The sequence below is a fragment of the Letharia columbiana genome (genome assembly GCF_014066305.1).
Source record: "Letharia columbiana isolate WasteWater2 chromosome Unknown Sc0000072_s0, whole genome shotgun sequence".
NCBI classification, from domain to species: Eukaryota; Fungi; Ascomycota; class Lecanoromycetes; order Lecanorales; family Parmeliaceae; genus Letharia; species Letharia columbiana.
In genome coordinates this window covers 116,459-138,313 of record NW_023501117.1, presented here as the reverse complement: position 1 = coordinate 138,313, position 21,855 = coordinate 116,459, and the positions used below count along the sequence as shown (strand labels likewise).

Here is a 21,855-nt window from a genome sequence, read left to right as displayed (position 1 = left end):
ATATTAAAAGATGTCTACTCTTTCCAATCCTTCGAGTCGCTGCCAAATTGTAATGACTGAAGAATGCGCGAGTGACTAAGTTCAATTTAGTCGGACTTGGACTAGTAGGGATACAACTGGTGTTGCTAGTTGCTCTGACGGGAAATAGAAGTCTAAGGATGGTCCTGTTTGCTCGAATGACATAAGAAATGCTGACGGTAGGTTGCGAGAATGTTCCTTTTCCTGTAGGGGAAGGCGAAAGCTGATCATAAATTTAAGATGTTCATTCTTTGAAGAGAACTCAAAGACCGCCGAGAAGCCTCTCTCGAGAATGTCGTACCTGCCATAAGACTGCCGTCCAGACTGAATATTGTAATTGGATACGAGTAAGGAAGATCAGAAAAGGTCAATCCTTGGTACGTAAGTGCCACATCGGAGAGACATGTAAAAAGAGGGTTCCTAGGCGACATATTGGACCGTCCGCCGATCGAGGCTGAAATAGTCCAGTCGATGATGTTTCGAGTACAGGCAGGTATCCTCTTCTGTGCGCATCGTTCCTCTATTTAATTCCAAAGGGGAGCAGCTAAAAGAAAGTCCATGGAGGCAAATAAGTGACCGAAGAAAAGTTCTAATCTCGTCACTTCGTCAGTGTCTTTCGAATACAGCAAGCTCCAAGGCTAATAACTGGATTTGATAGGTGTGTGTGTGTGTGTGTAATTCCTACATCGGAGGGCCGTGCCTCTGTTCGTACCCCTTCCCATTGAAAGGCGTAGCCCAGAGTGCAACCGTTTTTACCCACTCGGCCTTACGGCTATATCCGGCATCCGTACCCTATTTAAGGTACGGCAGATAATCGTGATCCCGTAGAACCACGGCTATGTACATTATATTGGGAATTCTAAAGCCTCTATTGCAACCAGACATTATTACACTCTGCAATGTACCCTAAAGCTTTTTCCTCGTTTCTTCGGGCCGAGCTTTAGCCTATCTGTTCTATGTACCCTCAGATACCTAGTACTCCATTATATATAGAACGTAAGAGAGAGAATAGTGACATTTGTCAAATCGAAGCCGGGAATACCCGAATTGAGTTCTCCTTCGATTCCCGTAGGGATATAAGATCTAATTAAGGCTTATTTACACGTCGATAGCTGGCTGAGAGGTGTACGGCCATCACTTGTTGCTCACTAACTCCGCTGTCAAGGGGGTATTTTCCAAGCACATTAGATTCAGCTCTCTTGTCTGGTCTTTTTTTTTTTTTAAAAATCCTTTTTTTTTTTTTTTTTGGGGGGGCCTTTTTTTTGGGGGGGGGGGGGTGTTTTTTTTTTTTTGGGAAGAGTTATCGATCAGGGGGGGGGGGAGGTATTATCCGACCGAGAGGGGTGGGGCTCGCCGTCATATCGATAATATTGAATTCTTCGAGGGGGACGCGTTAACCCTCGATCTGACGCGTCTCGTTATCCGATTTTCGCTCGTACGTAGTTGACCGTTGTCGTAATCGAAGAATTCGATCGTACACCCATATGTAAATGTACGCTCCCTTAAGATCTCTTAGCTCCTCTGACGTGCCGGACCATACAGCAAGCTCCAAGGCTAATAACTGGATTTGATAGGTAGTTGGATGAAACTTTACGTGCAATAATCAATTGAGCCAAAAACCTATTAAGCATGCTGTGATGAGCTTCTCCTCTGAAACCAGAATTGGAATACCTGTTTGATGAAGTGCAGAGGGGATCGTCCATCGGCAGCAAGATGAAAAGCTCTCATAAACACAGCCACGCTAAGATCGAAAATGCTAATCCCTTTCATGATTCATCTTCCCCGGAACACCCAGGTCCTGTCTTTTCAAGCTCCCACAGCCTTTCCCTGTTCGTTCGCCTTTCCCGCTTCCAACTTCCTCGCTTTCTGCTTCTCAGCCCATTCCCGACTTGCTATCCTACCACGTTCCGCTGCATCAGCTCTCGCCTTCCTTGCTGCATCCTCTTTCTCCCTTTTCGCTTTCTCACGTTCCATGATCTCGACTTTAGTTCTGCCAAAGACCTCTCTGCCCTTCAGCTTCTGGTGCGCACTTTCGTCTGCGGTGAGCGCCGGACGATTTGCACCCAGTGCACTGGGAGCGCGAGCGGTGATCGAGGGGTTAAGAGACGGACCGCGGGCAAGGCGAGTGGAGCCATTGGCGGATGGCTGTGTCGAGCCGTTGGCTGTGGGTTGGGTAGAATTTTTGGCGACTGAAAGTGTCGAAAGGCGTTTGGATGGACTGGCGGTAGCCATGGCACTAGGACGCGTGACAGGCCTAGATTTGGCGCCGCCATTGCTGGGTTCACGGACACTGACTGGCTCTCCTTTTGCCATGCTGAGGCGAGCCTTGGTTGCTGCTGTGAGTTTGACCTCAGGCGCATGGCTAATACGTACAGGACGAGCCTTGAACACTCGTGGCTTGGGTACCTCTGCCTCTTCGCGCTTCAACCGCTCCTCGCGTTGCTCTTTAAGTTTACGTGCAAACGCATCCCCAGGAAGCTCAAAGTTGGAGCGAGTAGGCGGCTTCGTAGATTTGTGGGGCTGAAAGGGTGCTTTGTGGACGGAGCTGATACGTTTCTTCAAGGTAGCTTGGGGCGTGGGCTGGCCCATCCTCCGAGCAGAAGCAGGATTCGGGAGTGTGACTCCAGGCTTCTCTTCGGTAAGACTCGCGCTCGATCGTGCTTTCGTGTTGGGGGCTCCAGCCGATGGATCTGACGTCGCTCGCCCGGCAGCTGTGCTTGGTCTCCCCGTTGCGATTTTCTTTTGGACACCTGTGCCCTTCTTCATTCTTACCGAACCGCTAACTTTCTTCTCCATAGTAGTCGACCGAGCCTTTGCTTGCTTCTTCGATTTGAGGGACTGTACGCCGTCGGTGCTTGCAGGGATCAATCCCCCAACCTTTTCGATCTCTTCCTCAAGAGCATCTAAGGCTTCAACGGAGTCTTCGATACGTGACATGCGTTTGCCAGGAGTCCGAGTCCTAATCTGCTCCACAAACGAATCATCTTGGTTGTAATCCTCGGTTGGCAGCATATCCATTTCCTCACTGGTTGTCATCTTGAGAGGTGTTCGAGACTCAATTTTTGCTACAAAGGAGTCTTCTTTCTCTTCATTGCTCTCCGGCATTGTCATATCATCAAGTTTCTGCATTTCAGAATCGAAGTGTGGTGTTGTAGGTTTTGGTGACAATTGTCGGCTAGCTGTGTTGGCGGCAGCGGACGGTGGGGTCTGTGGTCGGTCATTATCGATAACAATTTCGTGTGTATCTAGTCCGACATGAATCAGTGGCCGCACAACTGGAAGCTGGTGTCCCATGGAACATACTCTGGGAGCCATCCTGCAAGAGATCTCGGCAAGCTTCTTTGGCTGCAGAGCTGTGTATGCTCTGGTCCTCATCTTCCAAGACCTCAACACGCACTTCTTCAGCCTCCTCCCTCATTTGTTCATTAATTTTCTTTGCAGTATTTCCTTTCTTTCCTTTCCCATTTCCCTTCTTCGCTGGCGCCACTTGTTCTTCAGAAGTGTTGGTCTCTTCGCCTTCGGTACCTTTGTTGCCCGCAATTTCACCAAGAGGGACACGACCTTTAATCGGTGTCTGTGGTAAAGGTGTTGAGGATGCGACATCTGATTCATCCTGTTGCTCCATAGAGCGCAGCGCGGCGCGAGTAACACGAGGCATGGTTGTAAGCTATGGAAGGGTAATGATACTACGGTTGCAAAAAAGCCTGAGCGGCTTCCACTGTGAGCGAAGAATCTCTTTCTTGTAGTCAATGCAGCGGTATTGATAGCACGTCTGATGCGCGACTCGAGGGTATTTGGGAATGTTTACATAGCAACCGGCTAGACCCGAGTCTAGCGCGACCTCTTTACGCGCGTGCGCGCTCGCGCTAGCACAGTCACTTCTCCCAAGCGTTTGCTCATAGGAGTGTCACTCCGCTGCAAGTGACAAAGTAAGGGTGCGGATCCGAATGACCGTGGGCTCGCATGGCACGAACCGCTGGAGTTGTGGCATTATTTCATCCTTGGTTACTCTTCCTTGTGCCATTCCGGGGTCGACTCGGACTCAATCGGTATGCGCACCATGGTCTGAGGCAGAGGTATTTCAGGATTATCGCCGGGCTTCTCTTCGTATTCGGCTGTGCTGGGCTTCGGTACTTTCACTAGCCGTACGTCAGCATGGCAGTGGCTAAAGTGGATTGACATGGGTGCCTACTTGATGCCATGTTGATCGCTCTTAGAACATTGTGCCAATTGGATAGGACTACTGCCACCGCTGTTGCGTACCCGTTATCAGATTTTGGCAAAAACCATCTACTCGGGGAGTCCTACCTTCTGTCCCCTCTGACAACGTAGATAGCTTTTCTTCTAGCGCCTGCATCTGCGCTGCAAGTCCTCCACTCAAATCCCGCAATTGTTTGAGACTCTCTAGCTCTGCCTTCTTTTCGTTGATTCTTGCCACCAGCATTCGAGATTGTCCTGTTGATGCAGAGTCGTGAGGCCCCATAGACGGATGCCGTAGGCCCGGGGTTGGCTGTGGGGGTCGTTGGTAGGGCATGGCTCGGTGGCTCAAGTTCGAATAACAAGCAATTTAGTGTGATCCTGCTAGGTTTATCTTGTTCGATATCTTATAAGGTAAGCAACAATGGCTTTCCTGTTGTGCTGCTTCGAATAAAGGAGAGGAATTGGATCCACGCGACAGGGCTGAATGAAGCCGCTAGCGGCGGGAACAAATCTTAGTCTCCGACATTGTTTACATTTTCTCCAAACATCAAAATGTTCGATAATGACTGATGACTCGACATTCTGAGGAAGTGTGTCAAACTACGACGACTACTAGAGCACAGAAACCCTGGAGGATACCCAATCCATGGCTCGACTGAACGAGCCTCCACAACCTTCGGTCGAGTCAATAGATGCATGTAGGTTACACCACAGATAACCTCTTCATACGCTGACTATAGACAGTGAAACGTCGGTTCGTTCGCCAAAATCGAGAGATTGCAAGGTTCGCTATCTGCTATCCTTGCCATTACGAGGTCTGACCTATGAAGAGCAAATTCGACTCAATCCCTCCGCATACGAAACCTCGAAAGCGAAGTCACTCGACTACTGTCTGAAAATGTATCCCTACGAGAGCAGATTATCAAGCTACATTATGAAGCCGAGAAATTTGCAGGACGAGCGGTGCTAGAGGGTGTTGACATTGTGAAGGGCAAATTGGAGAAAAAGTTGGCAGAGTTAGGAGGATTGGTTCAAGAGCTGGGAAACGTCGAGAAGAATGTCGACAGTTCACGTGCCCAAAGGAGGAGATCACTTAACCGGAGCTCACCAAAAAGATCTCCGGATCAAAGGAACTGGAAGAATGTCCTCACGCTTTCAGAGGTCACTGGAGGTGCAGATGGTCGACTACCGCCAATCGTCGAGGATAAGTACTTCCCAAGACGAACAATGGAGTATGTATTCCTGCGCATCTGGTACCTCAATGCTGACACTATGCAGTGCTGAAGAGTTGCTTGATATCTTTGCGGACCCTGCGAACGCTACCGATTCACCAGACCTTGGGCCGCCACCTGTTGCGCATTTCGAGGAAGGAGATCCGATCAAGTTTGATCCCACACAAGACCGATCATCCGCCGAAGGATCAGCTGAAAGTACCATGGAAACGCAGCCAAAGCTTTCAGCCAATCTTGAGACTCGAAGAAAGAGACGGGAAAGCTCGCATCGAAGAGATGTGGACGTGAAGAACACCAACGTGAATTTCACTAAGAGCACAGCATCCATAGGTACAGCCATGCCAATGAGTCAGCCTCTGAAATCCGGCGCAAAGCGAAAGCTTAGCATTCGTGACGACGACGGCGAACCCGCCGTAGTAGACGAGTCCGGGAAACAAGACTTCCAATCCAACCGCAGAGGTTCAGAATTCCGGATCCATGACAATGATAATACAAAGCCAATCATCAGCAGAGCCACCAAGGCAGCTAGTGATAAAGCCTCTCAAGCTGCGATACCGAGCATTACCGGCAAAGACTACAAAGACAAGGCATCTGGAGCATCTGCAACGGTCACGGCAACTGGTCGGAAAGCTCTCGGGCCAAGTAAGTCTTGCAAATGATTCCAAATTGAGGAATTTCTAACGATGATGCAGAGAGTGTGAACACTGACCCAACGAACTCGCCATTCAAAGCAAGCCGCACCAGCAAGGACAAGGTCGCAGAAGCCAAGGATGATTTGGCGAAAATTGCTCGAGAACGAAGTCGACCAAAGGACAAAGGCCGACCCAGAAACCCAGGCATCACCAAAGACATAGAGACGGCCATCAAAGGCGCTGAAGTCAGGAAGCCTCTCGAAGCCCCTCCGGAGACGCCAGCACCACCGTCCGACCTCTTCTCGCCTGGCTCCCCGGGACCTTCAACCGCACGACCCGATTCGCGAGACACGCCTCCACCGCCCGACCTTGGACCAGACACAGGTACAGGATCGTTTGGTCGAGCTTCACGGCGTCCAAGAGGTAGTGTTAATTACGCTCAGCCGAACCTCCGCGACAAGATGCGCCGACCAACGAAAGAGCTCGTGGATGCTGTTGGGGCGGAGGAGCGAGCACGGATGGCAAAAGCGGAAAATGATGCGTCAAACCCGGTTCTCATCAAGCAAGAAGAAGATGCAGATGCAGATGCATTACCTACATGGAATACGAATGCTCCCGAAACGGACCAGAGAAGGAGACCAGAGCCCACCAGTCCGCTTGGTAATAAAATTGGAGCGGCAGACTTGCCGGCCAGCGTCATCACTGAACGACGAAGGCGTACAATTGTGCCCGCACTTCAAGAGGGCGTGATTGACCCCATGAAGCTAACATCCGGCGCTGCGTCCGCAATTGCAGCACTTACAGCTGGAACTCAAAGACTGAAAAGGCGAGGAGAAGAGGAAGAAGAGCCCAGTGGGGATATCGGAAAGGGAGAGCAAACAAGAGAGCCAACAGAAAGGATGAGTATCTACGATTTCACAGGCAGCTCACCTGTCGAGCCGAGCGGCATGAATGCCAGTGATGCAGGCCAAGAAGAGCTAGCCAAGACGACGAGATCATCCAGAAGACATTCCAGCGTGCCGGCATCCTCTGAGCCAGGAAAAGGCTCTATCATGATATCCAGACGAGGAGATCGACGAAGAGAGACACTCGTTGTGGCACAACCCGCAGAGAGAACAGAGACAGAAGAGGGACAGATGTCAGGGACGAGAAGTGTGCTTGAGCTTGGCGCTGAAAGTGCAGAGGCTGCGGTAGGCAGAGGAGACCGGGCTGCGAGTCGGCGACGGAGCATGATGATTTGAACATTGAGGCTTTGCTCTGCGGCCAGGAATGAAGTTGAGGCCAAAAGCCTTTCGGTGTCCTTTTAGCGCTTGGATATGCGAGCTCTGGTAGACGGACAGACACTAAATGTAACGGAGTCTCCCATTACCCATGACGTGTTTTGCCTCGCATCTCACGTCACACGAGTCCTTTGTGAACACGCGGAGCCTGGTCCGGCGAAAATGTCTTGGAATGTAAAGATCATGGATGATGCCCTTGCAGGAAAGATTCCCTTCCCTTCCTCGCCTTCACCGCCACGTGCCATCCATCCTCCGATTCACCGCTGGTGCATTCTTTCTTCCGATGTCCGCTGCGTCAGCATACCCTTACCTGACTTGCCTAAGCTCACTCTTCAAAAGCTCCGATCTTGATCATCTGCGGTCAGCCCAACCATCCGATCTGACCGTAGATCCCCTCCCACACACCCCTGACGGAAACGGGTTCAGCGCCACAACCCACAAACGATTGGTCCGATGGGGATCTGTGTAACCCCGTTTTCCATTTGATTTTCCCCGCGAGCTAGCTTAGTGCATTTTTCTAATTTTTCTAATTTTTTTCGAACTTCCCCCCCCCCGCCCCTGAGCGAGCGAGCGCTCGGTCCTTACGTGGGTAAGTTATTTGCGTTAGGAGGAGGGGAATTAAAAAACCAAGCCAAATTTTCCTTGCTTGCGCAGGGGACGAGGACCGGAAGGCTCGGATAGACGGTGTTAGAGGCCGTTTGGATGCGTGGGAGGGTTTGGTTGGGGATCCCTGTTTTGGTTTTTTTTGGTCGCTGACGGACCTATTTCGGGGGGAATAGAGAGTCTCGTGCGCTTTGCATGAGGTTGGCTAGTGATGTAGGTAACTCCGTACCTCGGGGTCGTGATCTTCGAGAGTCGAGGATCGGTTCTGGAGGGGGGAGGAGTAGGAGTAGGTGCTGCGAACGATGATTATAATAGTGGTACTTGTGGATCGTAACAATCGTAATCATGGCTCATTGAAAGGGCCAAACAACGACAGAGAGACGTAGAAAGCACCTCGGCGCCCTGACACGCAAGCTGAAGAGTAGGAAACGAGGAAACGAGAACGAGATCCATCCAAGCCAGGCTCGAAAAAGCTAGCAGCAGATTGAAAAACAAAAAGAGGGAGAAAACAAGAAAATGACGCCGCCCCCCCCCCAACGCCGAAGCCACCAACGAAATCTCCGCGATACCGGTAAGTAAGATACCCACTGCATCCGCACCTCCCCCTGGCCCAGATCTCTTGGCGGCCAACACCGCCCAAAAAGATGGCAAAAAATGTGGGGATCTCCAACCTATCGAAGCGGATGCTCCGTCATGCTGTGCATTAGTAGCAACAAACGCCGGTCGATCTCAAGGTACTTCCTGCTCTTTCTTTCTCCTAGGTACTCTAGAGCCGAAAGAAGGGGGGGGGGAAGGTGCAGATTCATTTAATTACACAGATGGCGTGGGGCGATAGGGTAGATTTGTTGTTTTTTGTTGGAATTGAGGTAGGTAGTGCGTGTGTGTGTGTGTGTGTGTGCTACTCGAGAGTAACATAGGGCTAGTCAAGTACCAAAAGGATTTTTTTTAAAAAAATGCAAACACACATAATAATGTGGAGTACCTATACGGAACCGGGGGGTTTGGTACCGCGGAACGAATCGAGGAGTAGAGATTTGCGAGGGTACTTGAACCAGCGATCGATGGACGGGCGTGTGGCAGGCTGTGGGTGCTGCCGTCTTTTCCCGGCGGCTTTATTGCCCATCATGCTTTCCTAGAGGGAAGAAAAAAGGGTTTTCGCGGAGTGGTTTTCGGTTTGAGTTTGGTGGATCTGCAAATGCTGCGTCGCGACGGTTGGCAAACGTGCATTGGTGGGGGTCTGGATTTTGGTTTTTTTCTTCTGGGGTTTCCCGCGTTGGTTGGTGCGATTGTGGTGGAAATGCAGAGGGTGGAACGATCTCCGCTGGGCTGTTGAATACCATGGAAATGAGAGTTTTGGACGTTGCGGAGACACGTCGCGTAGAGCAATTGGTTAGTTACTGAGATGTATTTCTGTATGAGTGGTTGATCGTGGTGTGAAATGTACATCTATGACGTTTGGGGTATTTGAATTGAAGAAGTGCTAGACCACCCTCTGCATATGCATCCCTAAAAATCCCCTCGCCAACCCTTAAATTGTGCTCATTGATTTGCAAGTTGCAATCCCTCCGTCATTTATAACTCCACCGGAGAAGAGATATGACTGACTCCTATCCTCCTTGTCTAATGCGTACAATGATAAGTGCTTGCTTATTGCTTTTGGTATACAAAAGGCCGACTGCTTGCTATGCTGCGCCGCAATTTGCGTTATGGAAAGACGTGTAGAGCGCCCGGTGCCGCTGTGGGCTGGATTGTCCGTAGACATGCGAGAACGGTATGTAGATGAAAAATCATGACCAAGTCATCCGCCTCCTCCAATTGCGTGTACTATCGAAAGAATTCGTGTAGCCGCGAAGCTCGCTGCGGGCTTGTTCTGAAAGTGGGGTTTGATGTGATGAGGTGCTCGAAGTGGTGGTGGTAGAGGTGAGCGAGGAGCGGGATGAAGAGGGCGACAATGTCCGTGAGGGAGCATTCTGGGTTGTAGAGGAGGTGGTGGTGGTGGTGGTGGAAAAGTACGATGTTTGTGGAGAAGTGGGCCAGTTAGGCGTTGTCTGAGTGGTTTTGTAGGCAGCAAAGTTGAAGGCGGGTGATAGGTAGAAGCCTGATCCTCTGTTGGAGTCGGACGAGGTCCAGCTTGGTGTGGTTGGCGAGGTGGAACCTGACCAATTTGCAGATTTCTCGAGATCTGCGAGGCGGCAGGACTGAGAGCAGTAGGTCTCACACTCGGTCTGCTTGTCACAAGCGAGACAGTGATCGGGGGCCCAGTTGAGCTCCATGGTGGAAGGTTTGGAAGAAGATTGCTTGATGACAGTCGTGGGCGATGACTGTGAGAGGGTGCGAGAGGGATTGACTGAAGCTGAAAGACTGGAAGAGCCGGTCTGTCAAAGGACTGACGACGTCGAGTATTAAAGAACAGAAGTAGATGATTACGGTAAGAAGGATTCCGTAAGAAGAGGCAAGGCCAATGAGTCAGATCACGCAAGGTCCGGTGGATGTTGGGTGACTATGACATGGACGGTATGTGGAGGATGGAAACAACGCAGGAAGAATGGGAGTGGAGAGTCAGGCCCATGTCTCGATGGTTGTCAAGGGCATTGGAGGAAAAAAGTAAAAAGAAAGGAATGAAAAGAGGCAACAACAGGCTTCTATAATAATGGCTCACTCATGCAGCAGGCCGCTTGAGAGAGTGGTCAATGCAAGATGCATGAGACCCCCCCCCAAAACTTCTGGCGAATGATCATGAGGGCAAGATGGTGTGCGACGCTAAGGGAATTTGCTGATGTTCTTTTTTGGCTTGCAGCCCTGGAGCTAAAGCCCCCGAAAATCAGCGGATGAACTTGGCAGTTTTGGGCGTAGGTTGGGACGACTGCCCAGCCGACGCCAAGTCCAACAGGGGTCCATTCAAACCGCTGAGCTCCAATTCCTCGAAAAATGAAAAAAAGTCCCCAAGCGGCTAAGGGCTAATGCTCGATTGCTGCAACCATCGGACAAAGCTAGGAGAAAGGTGCATATGTCCTGCGTCCGCCCCCTCAAAGGATTCGGTGGGGTCCTGAGATTTAATGGAAAGAATGCACGGGTGAATTGTCTGAGCAAGTAGGTAGTGGATTATTAGGAAATGCAAGTCAGCCGACCACTCGTATGCCTTCAGGACGTGCTCACAATCCCATCCCAGTAGATATTCCTTCGTTCAACCACATGTAAGCAGCAGCAGGAAGCGGCAAGGTAGAGTGATGATTTCGGAATGTTTTCGTGGCCTGCACTACTCGGCAGGACTCTCTTACAATGAGGCGTTTCGAGAGATGCATGATCGGTTAGGAGTCGAGACCCGGTAATGATAACAAGACCAATTACCGTGGACGACTGGGCTTCTATGCTCGAGCCTGGTTGGGCCTCCAAGTGATAGCATTTGTTACGAGTAAGACAATTAATTCATCTACTCCACGAGAGCTGACTACCTCTAGCCCATGCAATCTGCATTTACTGACTATGATGCAATTCATGAACCCCAGGATTGATGTGCTTTGCGCTGTAAAAACGTCGCAGCGTCGCATGAATGCATTGCGACATTAGTAGCTTCGCAGTGCATCATCTTGCCTGAAATTATGCGTGAAAGTGGACTTCAGTCGAGTACGGTGGCATACAGTCACCAACAAGAACCACATACCCCTCTATCTTGCCGTCAAGCGTTATCATTGCTTGATGCTAGCTGGCAGATGGGATTTTCCAAGGAGTAGCATCACTATCATCATCATCATCGTCATCAGCAGCAGAATCCTCAGCCGCCCATTTGATGATTACTGTCGATCCGAGAACACCAATTCCTGTATTATTTGCAACCCGTGAAGTTGAAGGACCTTTGGACTTGTAAGGTACTTCAGTTATCAGTTTTACCTTTTGAACAACATTCAGGGTTCATGCAGTAATGAATCCAACCGTGTCTCAGGTTTGATTCGCAATCGAGAAAGGTGTGGGTGTCTTCTGTCAAAAAGGCGGGGGAGAAGTCAGCCAAAGGATTAGGTCAAGGCCAACAAAGATGACGATCTTCGCCACCCCGAGCTAGACGACCGGCTCGTACTTTACAACAGTCAGTTTTTGGCGCCTTGCAAGCGAGGGTGATCCAGTTAATTAATCAATTCGTTCCGATAATTTGGCAGCAAACCCTGAGCGACAGCCTACCGCCTACAGCCTACAGCCTACCGCCTACAGTACAGCCTACAGTACAGGCACGTTTTGAATGGCTAGGCTAATTAGCAAGGGAAACTAGGGACTAAGGCAGGCACAGGCATAGGCATCAGGAGATACCTGAGGGATGCTCTGCTCCAGCTACTCGATTGGCCTCTTTTGATCCTGCCATTCCCCCACGTTATGCACGCACCCACAAGCCTTGCACCGAGACTGGGGATGCCAAATTTCATAAAAACATGTATCGATACTGAAATTGCAGTAATTAGTCGATTTAGCTCGATTTCATGAATTTCATAGTCAAGTACGCCAAGACCCACTTACTGGGCAGATTCAAGATGATTTATTAGTTGACTATGCTTAGTAACCAAGTCCGGCCATATTACCACTTTTCTATCCTATCAGAACATTAGCGAGTTATCTAATCGCGTTAATGTATTTCATCACTTCAATCATTTCTGAAATTTCAGCAAAATTACATGCCAAGACTTCCAAAAATTCAAGGGCTGGTCATCCCTAACCGAGACGTGCAAAATATGCCCACCTCATGTTCCTATTTCGCAATTCCCAAGGATCAGCTACGGCAGCCAAGAGGACCCGTACAGGAGCCGAATGTCGGATTGATTTCTTACTGGCTTAAGACGAGCATGACTTGGATCCTACAGGACAGGTTACCGGGATATATAATGATGCTAGAGTATTCAGATCTCTGAAGTGTTAACGGAATCTGGCTACCTCGGCTATTAGCCTGAGCGGGCACTAAGACAAGGTACCACTTTAATCCAGGCCCCACTATTCGCTAAGATAAAGTACGCTCATACAGTACATACCCCTCATAGTATTAGGCTTTTAGCAGCACTCTGTCAAAGAAGTAGCCTGCCCATTTCTGCCTCCTGCATGAATTAATCTTTGTGCGAGAGTCATTCTCCCCCAGTTCCTCCCCCCCGGCACCATGTGAGAAGCAGGGCATTGAGCGTATGATAGTATCATTATCATTTATCAACGCGCGGCATCATCGATCATTGAGCTAGCTGCATCAACCGGCGCTTCAAAGTCCAAACAATCAAAAGAAAAACTTAGGGCCATCACTCTGGTACGCCTGTTCAGGTCAGTCCCGTCCCGTCACCTTCAAGAAAATCTTGCGCTTTGACCCTTTGTTACTTCCTTCGCGACATAGAAATCATTTCACTTCATCTGATACGTGGAATCATTCCTCGTCTTCTTCCGTCTGGCTCAATTTTCATTCCGAGTCTTTCGATATAGCGCCATCGAGCTGTCAAACTTGCAGCTCGGGCTGCACGTAACCATTTCTGATTCAGCCGCTTTGACCTCAACGTGGGGAAAAGGAAAAAAAAATAGTAATAATAATGTGCAGCACTGCAATCTCATACAACAACGCGCCTACCCAGGCTCATGTGGTAGGCTACGAGAATGATCCGGAGCGCCTTTGTACTATTATTGTTGCACTGCACGGAGTATGCGCCAAGTAGTTTTCTTCCTCTTTACATATCTAAAACTTGAGATTTCGTTGGGTTCTGCCTAAATTCACATTACGATGCTCTGCCACACCTCTTCTATCATTATGAACTTTCCCTTCAGCATAATTGCCTTTCTCACTATCAATCTAGGTCCAGGGTCTGGTGAATTTTTCCCGCTTCATCCTAGGACACATATCCCTTATCGCGTCCCACAATGTCGATCCGGATCAATATACCGAACACCAAGTGCAGGGCTGGCGCAACAATTTCAGGCACCGTCTCCCTGCATGGGGATGTAGACATTGATGTCGAGATCATCACGATAAGCCTTGTCGGCAGATGCAAAACCAAGGTGGTACGGAGGAATGGCAATAACAGTAGTTCGACTTACAGAGGAAGAGCCCCTCTACTGGAGTACAGACAGGTTCTCTTCAAGGGTCCCAACACCATGAAAACCAATGGGCACAGTTGGCCATTCAGCTTCACATTCCCACCCCGCTGTGTGGCCCGCGGCGCCGATCCGTTCAAGCAGCGCCATGGCCTTTTCGACATCAATCCTCAACAAAGTTTACCTCCCTCCTTCGCCAATGACAAGCACAGCTTCTATTCAAATTGGCGAGGCGAGTGCTTCGTCAAATACGAACTCGAAGCGTCCCTCATCGGCAATAGAACGAAGATCTTTTCCCTGGGAGACCTAAAAACCGAAAAGACGCTCGATTTTATCACGACCAGAGACATCGAAACCTTCAAACCGGATTTCATCGAAAAGGGTCAAACAATAGCCTGCTACAGTCTTCGACTCCAGCCCGGTCACGAAAATGGACCTATCACCTTCAAGGAAAAGCTTCAGTCCATCCGCACGTCCAAGCTTCCCGTCGCGGTGTTTAAATTGCATATGCTCCTCCCCAAAGTTGGAATTCTGGCCCACTCACTCCCTCTAATACTCAGATTGGAGCACGACATTGAAGCATCCACAACACAATCACACCCGATAGTGACGCTACGGAAATGCATCGTAGAGCTGCAAGCCAACACCTACATCCAATGCATCCGCGACGAAATGTTCCGCGAAGGCGATGAGCAAAGGGACTGGAGTGACGAGTTCCACATCGCGTCGATCGACTACTCTGCAGATATGGACAAGGCACCACCGGTAACCGAGTCCATGGACCTGCAGAAATTAATGCGGATCAAGGTCCCCTGGCACCAGAAACCTACATTCAGCACGTTCAATATCAGACGCACATACAGTAAGGCACTTTTCGGAGCTGTCTCTTCCTGTTCGAGATTGCGTTCTGAGTCCTGAGACATGCTGAAGGAACATTTTACTCAATCTAGCACCCTTCCTCACTCCCCAAACATGTCATTACTCAGATTTTCATGAACGAATGAGAATGCTGACTCCGAAATGTGCTAGGACTAGCCGTCAAGCTCTCTGTCGATTGTGCGCAGAAGACGTTCAAGGCCGAGTTCGCGTCCTACAAATTCGACCTTTTGGCAGCGGACTACGCATCCCCGATGGCTACGCAGGAGCTGGAGATGGCGGCTCCGACGTATGGTGATTTGAGTGGTCAGTTGCCGACGTATCAGGATGCTAAGTTGGCTTCCGGGGCGATCCCTTGAATGCTCTCGATACTTTGGCGCTGTACGGATCATAGCACTGATCCCTGGCTGTTTCGGCTCCAAGAGATGCATGTCGCTGCCAGTGTGGCGGAGATTCCCTTGACTGCAAGAGCCAGTGTCGTAGGGGCGTTGGGGTTTTGAAGCATTGATTGCTTGCATTACGTTCGAAGCGCTCTTTTGCCGGTCTCCCGGTTCGGTTCGTGCATTATTGGCATAGGCGACTTTGACCGTACTAGATACCCCATGTTGTTACGGGAGTCCATCCTTCGATAGGCGTTCAGTGTCTGTATTACACCTGTGTGGGATTGACGGTGGGGTGACGCCGTGTTTGATTATGAAATCCATCGAAGCACACACCAAACTTCTGGAGCTCGATGATCATGGCGCCAGAAAGATTGACGGGATTGTACGGAAACTTTATATACAGTATATACACTCATTCCACACCGAACAGGCTCCCACTTCACCGCTCCCAAGCCATGACCCTACCACCACAACCGAACCCCGCCGCGCACCCTGCCCCCACCGACTATTTCGACAACGGCGGCGGCGGCGGCGGCGACCCGGGCATATAGTTCCCCCCCAACTCATGGACACGGTTCTTGTTCTCGCTCAGCTCCGGCACCGCCCCCTGCCCCGGCAACTCCTGCGCGCCGTACGTCCCCGGCTCCCGCCCCTTGTAGCCCCCGCCCTTCCCCTCCGGGAAGCCCCCCAACGGCGCCGCCACCGCCCTCTCCGCTTTCAACCTCCGCTGCTGCCGGACCAGCAGCGCGACGCACGCCACCAGGAGCGCCCCGAGCGGTATCCCGACGCCGAGGCCCACGGCCAAGGCGTCGGAGCCCGTCGACGCGGTCGCCGTCGCCGTCGGGGTGGAGGACGAGGCCGCGCCCCCGGCGGTCACGGTCACGGTCGCCGTCGCGGCGGAGGAGGAGGAGGAGGCGGAGGGGTCGGCGAGCCCGATGCCGTCGGGTTGGGCGCCCGGGAGCTGGGAGTCGCGCAGGAGGAGGCCGAAGTTGGGGAGGGTGAAGTTGGAGGCGCAGGCGCTGGTGCGTTCGCATTCCCAGACGCCGGTGGCGGGGCAGGGGAAGATGTTCATGGCTGTGTTGCGTTGAGCTGGGGAGGGGAGTGTCAGTTGTTGTTAAAGGAGGAGGGAAGGAGGGGGGGGGGTGTGGAACCTTCGGTACACTGCTGGGGGCAGTTTGGGCTCTTCCATGACTTGTCCGTGCATGCGCCCCGGTACATGGCTCCGTTCCAGGTGCAGAGGTTGTTGTCTTGGCAGTAGGAGTTTGAGCTGTCGTGGCAGCACGAGGAAGCGTCGGTCGGGGTGTTCGACGCCGAGCTGTTGCATGGTGTGTCGGCTGTTGCTTCCGTGCCATCGGGATAGTAGCAGACTTGTTGGGCGAGGAGGAGGAGGGGGGAGTAGAGGGTCAGGAGGAGGAGAGTGACGGCAAACATTATTGATGGATGCGGAGGGATGGGCAATGTTCTGATGAGAAGGATCGCAGAGCAGGGGAATCGGTCAGAGGGGAGGAGAGATGTCGGGCAGCAGGAGAGAAGACTCGCTGCACGGCTCTAGAGGAGCGAAGACGGAGCCGCGTGAAGAAACATGACGCGGGCAAGAATAGATTCGTTCAGATCTACAAGTTCACGCTCGAGGAGGCAGTGAAAAGGATACCGCCCACCACCGGCTGTTTCACGCTCTCCGTAGACGCCGAAAAGCTCAAATGTTGGCTTTCCGCTAACTGTTCAGCTCATCACCGCCCGAGGAGCTTGGTGCCCGCTCATCAGCCAAGCGAATCAATTTGCGACGTTGTGCTCGCCAACCCTCCTTCTTCCGCGAGCGAAGGCGTCAAGGTTTCGAGCCATGCTGTGATATGTCCCAAAGCGTAGGTGGTGGAACCGCTGCTACGCCGCATGGCAGCAGTAGCGCTGGTCTTTCCAGAATCCTTCGCGCCAGGAGTGAAGATTGATGATGTAGGTACAACAGGCCGTCTGCTGTTGGTTGAGGAGGTGGCACGCAATGTTATCCTTCGAGTAGTCTGAGTCGTTGAACGAGGCGGACCAACGTGGCAGAGAGCAACTGCACTGCCCAGAGTTAGCGGGGATCTATCAATTCTTGGCACTGTCGCTAAAGCTGTCAAACCTTAAAAATTCTAATGGAACGGAAAATCCACTTTGGCAGTATTACAGTGTCGGCTCATCACATAAGAACCCCAGTCCATATACACCCGAGTCACTTTGCTCATCTAAGCATCTATACATGCGTAAAGATGCAATGGGGTGCATTCCTTCTCGAGTTGATTACAACCAAAAGGCTAGGGAACAAATTCTCGCCCACACTCCAAGGCATATCAACGAAGCCGTGATTACTATCGAACGCGCAAAGACGAATCCCAATCCTAGTCCCGAATCTCCATTCCAGAAGTTGCTTAGTGCCTCAACATGCTGATGCCCTGGGTTTTTGCGCCCTTGTTCGCTGGGCAAGCAATGTTTGGACCGCGTGATCTCTCGAGCAGTGGTAACTCCACAAGACAAACAAGAGGTAAGGAACCTTTCGATGACGGGCCTCTGTGACAAATACGACGGGTCGAATAACATAGTCAGGGCCAGTGCCTGTTCGAACTCGTCGTCTGTAACTTTGACGAATATGTAGTGACGTTTGTGTGGTGCTAAGGCTTCATTTGCTGTCAACCGGACATGGCAGTGTCCCAAGTGACGAGCGTGCGTGTAGGGAACTGGTTCCAGATCTCGTCCTGGTCGAGCCCCGGATTGACGTATGTTGACTGTACTGTTGTGGGGGAATCTTGGCGACAAGTAGGAACAGTGCGACATGGAATATGGTGAATGCCTGCGAGCTTTGGCTGCAACCACCGGGGGCCGAAGGAACATTGAGGAATGCCAGCAAGACGGCCTAGTCTTCTGCGTAGTTAACGGCTCATGGTCCGGAGAGTCTGGACCTTGAGGAAGATTGGCCGCAGGAGAAAACTCGTACGGTTTAAATGATGTCTGGTGTTCGACGGACTCGATCAAGCCGTTGTCGTCCAAGGGAAGGTCCAGGGCTTGACCGAACTGTGTGTTGAAGGTCAGGTACTCTACGAGGCTGGATGTGTCGGCTGAAGTAGAAACAAAGAAACCATAGAGACGCCATTTGCAAAGCATCCGAATGTTCCAGGGCTCGCAAATTGGCCACCTTCAAACCCGGAAATAGCTTCGAAGAGACTCTTCTTGAAACGAACGAGCCCAGCATCAACTTTTGTTGAGTGTTTCTGAGCCAATGCAATTGCTCCAATGCTCATCATATTTTCACACCAATCTCTAAATTCGAAGCAAGTTCCAACGGACTCAACCCTGGAAGGTCTAAATACGACTTCGGTGTCTGTGGCCGCCGAAGAATCTCCGTCTCGGAGGAACAGACAAGCAATGGCATACCGTGTGGCAAGCAGTATAGCGTTGAGGAAGAGCCGCGGATGCTGATTGTGGGTCGAGGAGACGCCTTCCAGCTCCAAAGATTCATCACTCCAACAGCTGTCCACCGAATGATCGGAATCCCATAGAGATGTGCAGTCAGGGCAGTCTCCTGGGAGGAATTTGGAGATGAGTGGTGAAAGAAGAGCTTCCAAAGACTCTGGCGAAGGGCGAGTCCAAAAGCGAGATCGCTCCAGTATCCCCCTACGCTGGTATTGGGAGAGGACCTTCGGTTTTGTGGCCCGTTCGCCCTGTGCAGCAGTCCTTGTGCTGGTTATTGATGGGCCCGAGAGGCCCGTCATATCCCGGATGTGCGGCAGATCAGTCAGATATCTCTGCACATGCTCAAAAGTGTTTTTCCAGATTAAGGACACTCTCTCTTTACGGAGCTCTTCTGTAAGAAGATGATTGCGAAGCTCGACTGCCGGAATCGCGTGGATAGGGATATAACGATATTTGGGAACAACCTGGACTTCATGCCGAGGAACATGTTGCGGATCCGTAGGACCTACGGAAGCCCCAACGTAGTAGACAGTCGGCGCTGATAGTGAATCATTCTTTTTCACATGATCACTATACTGCTCTGTAGTTGTGATAGCTGTTGTGGAGACTTCAATCTCAAACCCCAAGTCTGCTAGAACAAAGGCAATGGCCCACACGAGAAAGCTCCGAGTTGGGTAGACTTGGGCGTCACGTTTCCCAAAAGAAACCGAAAGCCACGCCAACAATGACTCGACTTCATGGAGATCAATGCTTTCGCCGGCTTGAATGTCATTTCGCGATGCGCTCGATACCCGCTGACTCTGTGAATCAAGCTTCCGAGCATAGATTCTCGCCCCCGGTCAATACTTTCTTCACGAGCCACTCCTTTCACGAAGTGGTGGACAGCCGGAATCAAAGGACCGTCTGTCTCTAACATGACATCTTCTTGATCATAATGTAGAAAATTGACCTCGTAGGACGGCCACTAGGATGGCGCTCGTTGTCTCTTCGTCGAGGAAGCACAGCAGCGCAGTGGTCACTGCACGCATACAGCATAAACCTGCATCTTTACTCGCGCTGGTCGAGGCTTTGGGCAGCTTGATGGAAATGAAGCGGCCACCCGGCTGTCTTGCAGCTCCATACGAAGTATATTCTGATCGTTTCAATACGTACGCAGGAAGGCTGAAAGTGCCAACAGCTACAAGGCTGGCATTGCAAGACAAGAGCACCTTCTGGAGAGATCGAGCCCTAGCCTTTGTAGTCTACTACCTATGGACTCTATACGCAAAATACACGGGAGTCTCGAGACTGAAAAGTTGTACATCGATCTGGTTTAGGGGTCCTGCATTTGCCTTGAAACCTAGCTCCATTGAATCAAGCGCAACGGGCCCTTTCTTGACCTCGAGACAGTAAAGAGGGTTTCGGTCAAGAGGTTTCGACGGGACCAAAAGATGGTAGCAATCAGGACGGATGAACGTGGAGAGCACAAGATATCACAGAATGCACTGGAAGCAGCTTTTCATCGTAGGCAGACAAGGTAAAGTCGGTGTGGGTGGGACAAGGCGCCATGCAAGGTGTCATGCAGCCTTATCAGCGAGCCTCACTGAAAAAATTGGATCCGCAGCACCGTGTTTTGCCTCAAAGTTCGACAACCAACCAATACCTTACGATTTAAGTGACCTTGTGCAATTTTGTACCGAGAGCGGAAAAGTTCAGAGTTGAACGATGTCCTACAACAACCCGGCTTTCATGGCGCCTTATCCCACCCACACTTTAATACTTATTGGCTTAACATCCTGATGCACTTAGTATAACGCCGATGCCTGATTCATTACCCCCGCCTAGCGATGAAAATCTGCCTACAGCCTTGTCAACAGATGTACAGCCTCGATGAAGTCCCCTTTAACGCAACCATTCTCCTTATACTGCCTTTGCTGTCCCAGATATTTTTGCTTCGGCTTCTTGACATTGTTATGGCTGATCCCTTCTCAACGGTGGCGGCCGTAGTGTCTTTGGCCGATGTCATGATTCGTGCCTGCGGAGGCATCTCTAATTTTGTCGTTGATTTGAGAGATGCCCCAAACGCCGTCCAGCACTCACGACAAATCCTGCAAAATGTACACTCAGTGCTTGAGAATTTACGGCTGTATGTGATCGAATACGGGTCGTCAAAGCTCTTTATTGAGCAACACCAGCTATTGGCGGAAATTGTGAAAAAGGAGCTTCTGGACATCCACACAGAATTGGACCTCTTGCATCAGTTTCTATCGTCGTCAGGCACCCAGGGAAAGATAAGCCAGAGGTTGAAGTGGGTCCTTGATGATAAATGATTTTCTGGGGTGGTCCGCAGGCTAGAAAGCCGGCAGATAGCCCTAATGACTGGACTACAGTCTGTTGCGCAGTAAATGAATTTGATACATCTCTGAGACGTTATGACAAGCAAGTCCGTACTCATGGAAGGCCGAACCAATACATGCTTCGCTCTGCTTCACTTATCGGTTTTGTACTATGCGCCATAGTGCTAACGTCATTTTGCGCTAGGAAAACTGGCATCAAACTGTACGAGAATGTGTCGAACATACGGGATGATATGCAGCAATGTCATGTGACTACCACGAAACGGTTACTTGAAAAGCAGTCCTCGATAATTCGGCAGCTAGATGAAGTAGCTCAGATCGAGTCAAACAACTTCACAGAGCAAATGAACACGCTCAACGGGATTCGGATGCTAGCAGAAGCGATACCTGTGAGGCACACAACGGCCGTCAACGAGCTGGACGAACTCAGATCAATCCCAGCTTCGATGCGCGTAGGCGAGGGACATCTGCGATCGGGTACTACTCTTCAAGCACCTACAACCGATGTCCTAAGGAGGGTACTACGAGCAGAGCTGAAACGGGTCGCGGACCGGGACCAGGCTTCTTTCTCACTGTTGCATGTGATCGCATTCTCAGTGTAAAATCCGATGTATAAGTGCTGGATAGACTAGGTAGCCTCATACATGGGCTTTGACGACAGAAGGAGCTGACCCTTTCGCGACTACCTGGTAAGCACCTACATCTAATTGTTGGATTCTAACAGGCTTAAAATTGACCGGTAAGCAACGGCCTCGATTGCATGCGCGGCACTGATTCAGCTACAGAACAAGCGTCGAGAACCCTTT

The 21,855-nt window shown here is 50.8% G+C and overlaps 9 protein-coding genes across 9 annotated transcripts; 4 read left to right on the top strand and 5 right to left on the bottom strand.

Moving 5' to 3' along the window:
• Nucleotides 1–1,824: 1,824 nt before the first annotated feature.
• On the bottom strand, nt 1,825–3,676 carry HO173_012051 (uncharacterized protein; the record flags this gene model as incomplete). Its single annotated transcript, XM_037313924.1, has 2 exons — nt 1,825–3,263; nt 3,322–3,676. The coding sequence occupies 2 exons, from the start codon at nt 3,674–3,676 to the stop codon at nt 1,825–1,827; spliced, it is 1,794 nt and encodes a 597-aa protein (XP_037159212.1).
• Nucleotides 3,677–4,023: 347 nt separating this feature from the next.
• HO173_012050 (uncharacterized protein) lies at nt 4,024–4,552 on the bottom strand (the record flags this gene model as incomplete). The annotated part of the gene is made up of 3 exons (XM_037313923.1): nt 4,024–4,157; nt 4,211–4,270; nt 4,327–4,552. The coding sequence occupies 3 exons, from the start codon at nt 4,550–4,552 to the stop codon at nt 4,024–4,026; spliced, it is 420 nt and encodes a 139-aa protein (XP_037159211.1).
• A 312-nt stretch (nt 4,553–4,864) lies between these two features.
• HO173_012049 (uncharacterized protein) lies at nt 4,865–7,323 on the top strand (the record flags this gene model as incomplete). The annotated part of the gene is made up of 5 exons (XM_037313922.1): nt 4,865–4,916; nt 4,963–5,002; nt 5,049–5,450; nt 5,497–6,092; nt 6,143–7,323. 5 exons carry the CDS (start codon nt 4,865–4,867, stop codon nt 7,321–7,323), a joined length of 2,271 nt encoding a protein of 756 aa, XP_037159210.1.
• Nucleotides 7,324–9,752: 2,429 nt separating this feature from the next.
• Nucleotides 9,753–10,238, bottom strand: HO173_012048 (uncharacterized protein; the record flags this gene model as incomplete). The annotated part of the gene is made up of 1 exon (XM_037313921.1): nt 9,753–10,238. One exon carries the CDS (start codon nt 10,236–10,238, stop codon nt 9,753–9,755), a length of 486 nt encoding a protein of 161 aa, XP_037159209.1.
• A 3,598-nt stretch (nt 10,239–13,836) lies between these two features.
• On the top strand, nt 13,837–15,245 carry HO173_012047 (uncharacterized protein; the record flags this gene model as incomplete). The annotated part of the gene is made up of 2 exons (XM_037313920.1): nt 13,837–14,872; nt 15,040–15,245. The coding sequence occupies 2 exons, from the start codon at nt 13,837–13,839 to the stop codon at nt 15,243–15,245; spliced, it is 1,242 nt and encodes a 413-aa protein (XP_037159208.1).
• Nucleotides 15,246–15,774: 529 nt separating this feature from the next.
• On the bottom strand, nt 15,775–16,700 carry HO173_012046 (uncharacterized protein; the record flags this gene model as incomplete). The annotated part of the gene is made up of 2 exons (XM_037313919.1): nt 15,775–16,358; nt 16,421–16,700. 2 exons carry the CDS (start codon nt 16,698–16,700, stop codon nt 15,775–15,777), a joined length of 864 nt encoding a protein of 287 aa, XP_037159207.1.
• A 329-nt stretch (nt 16,701–17,029) lies between these two features.
• Nucleotides 17,030–20,443, bottom strand: HO173_012045 (uncharacterized protein; the record flags this gene model as incomplete). Its single annotated transcript, XM_037313918.1, has 4 exons — nt 17,030–17,330; nt 17,797–18,314; nt 18,380–19,541; nt 20,427–20,443. The coding sequence occupies 4 exons, from the start codon at nt 20,441–20,443 to the stop codon at nt 17,030–17,032; spliced, it is 1,998 nt and encodes a 665-aa protein (XP_037159206.1).
• Nucleotides 20,444–20,665: 222 nt separating this feature from the next.
• Nucleotides 20,666–21,022, top strand: HO173_012044 (uncharacterized protein; the record flags this gene model as incomplete). The annotated part of the gene is made up of 1 exon (XM_037313917.1): nt 20,666–21,022. One exon carries the CDS (start codon nt 20,666–20,668, stop codon nt 21,020–21,022), a length of 357 nt encoding a protein of 118 aa, XP_037159205.1.
• A 45-nt stretch (nt 21,023–21,067) lies between these two features.
• Nucleotides 21,068–21,651, top strand: HO173_012043 (uncharacterized protein; the record flags this gene model as incomplete). The annotated part of the gene is made up of 2 exons (XM_037313916.1): nt 21,068–21,093; nt 21,234–21,651. The coding sequence occupies 2 exons, from the start codon at nt 21,068–21,070 to the stop codon at nt 21,649–21,651; spliced, it is 444 nt and encodes a 147-aa protein (XP_037159204.1).
• Nucleotides 21,652–21,855: the final 204 nt, after the last annotated feature.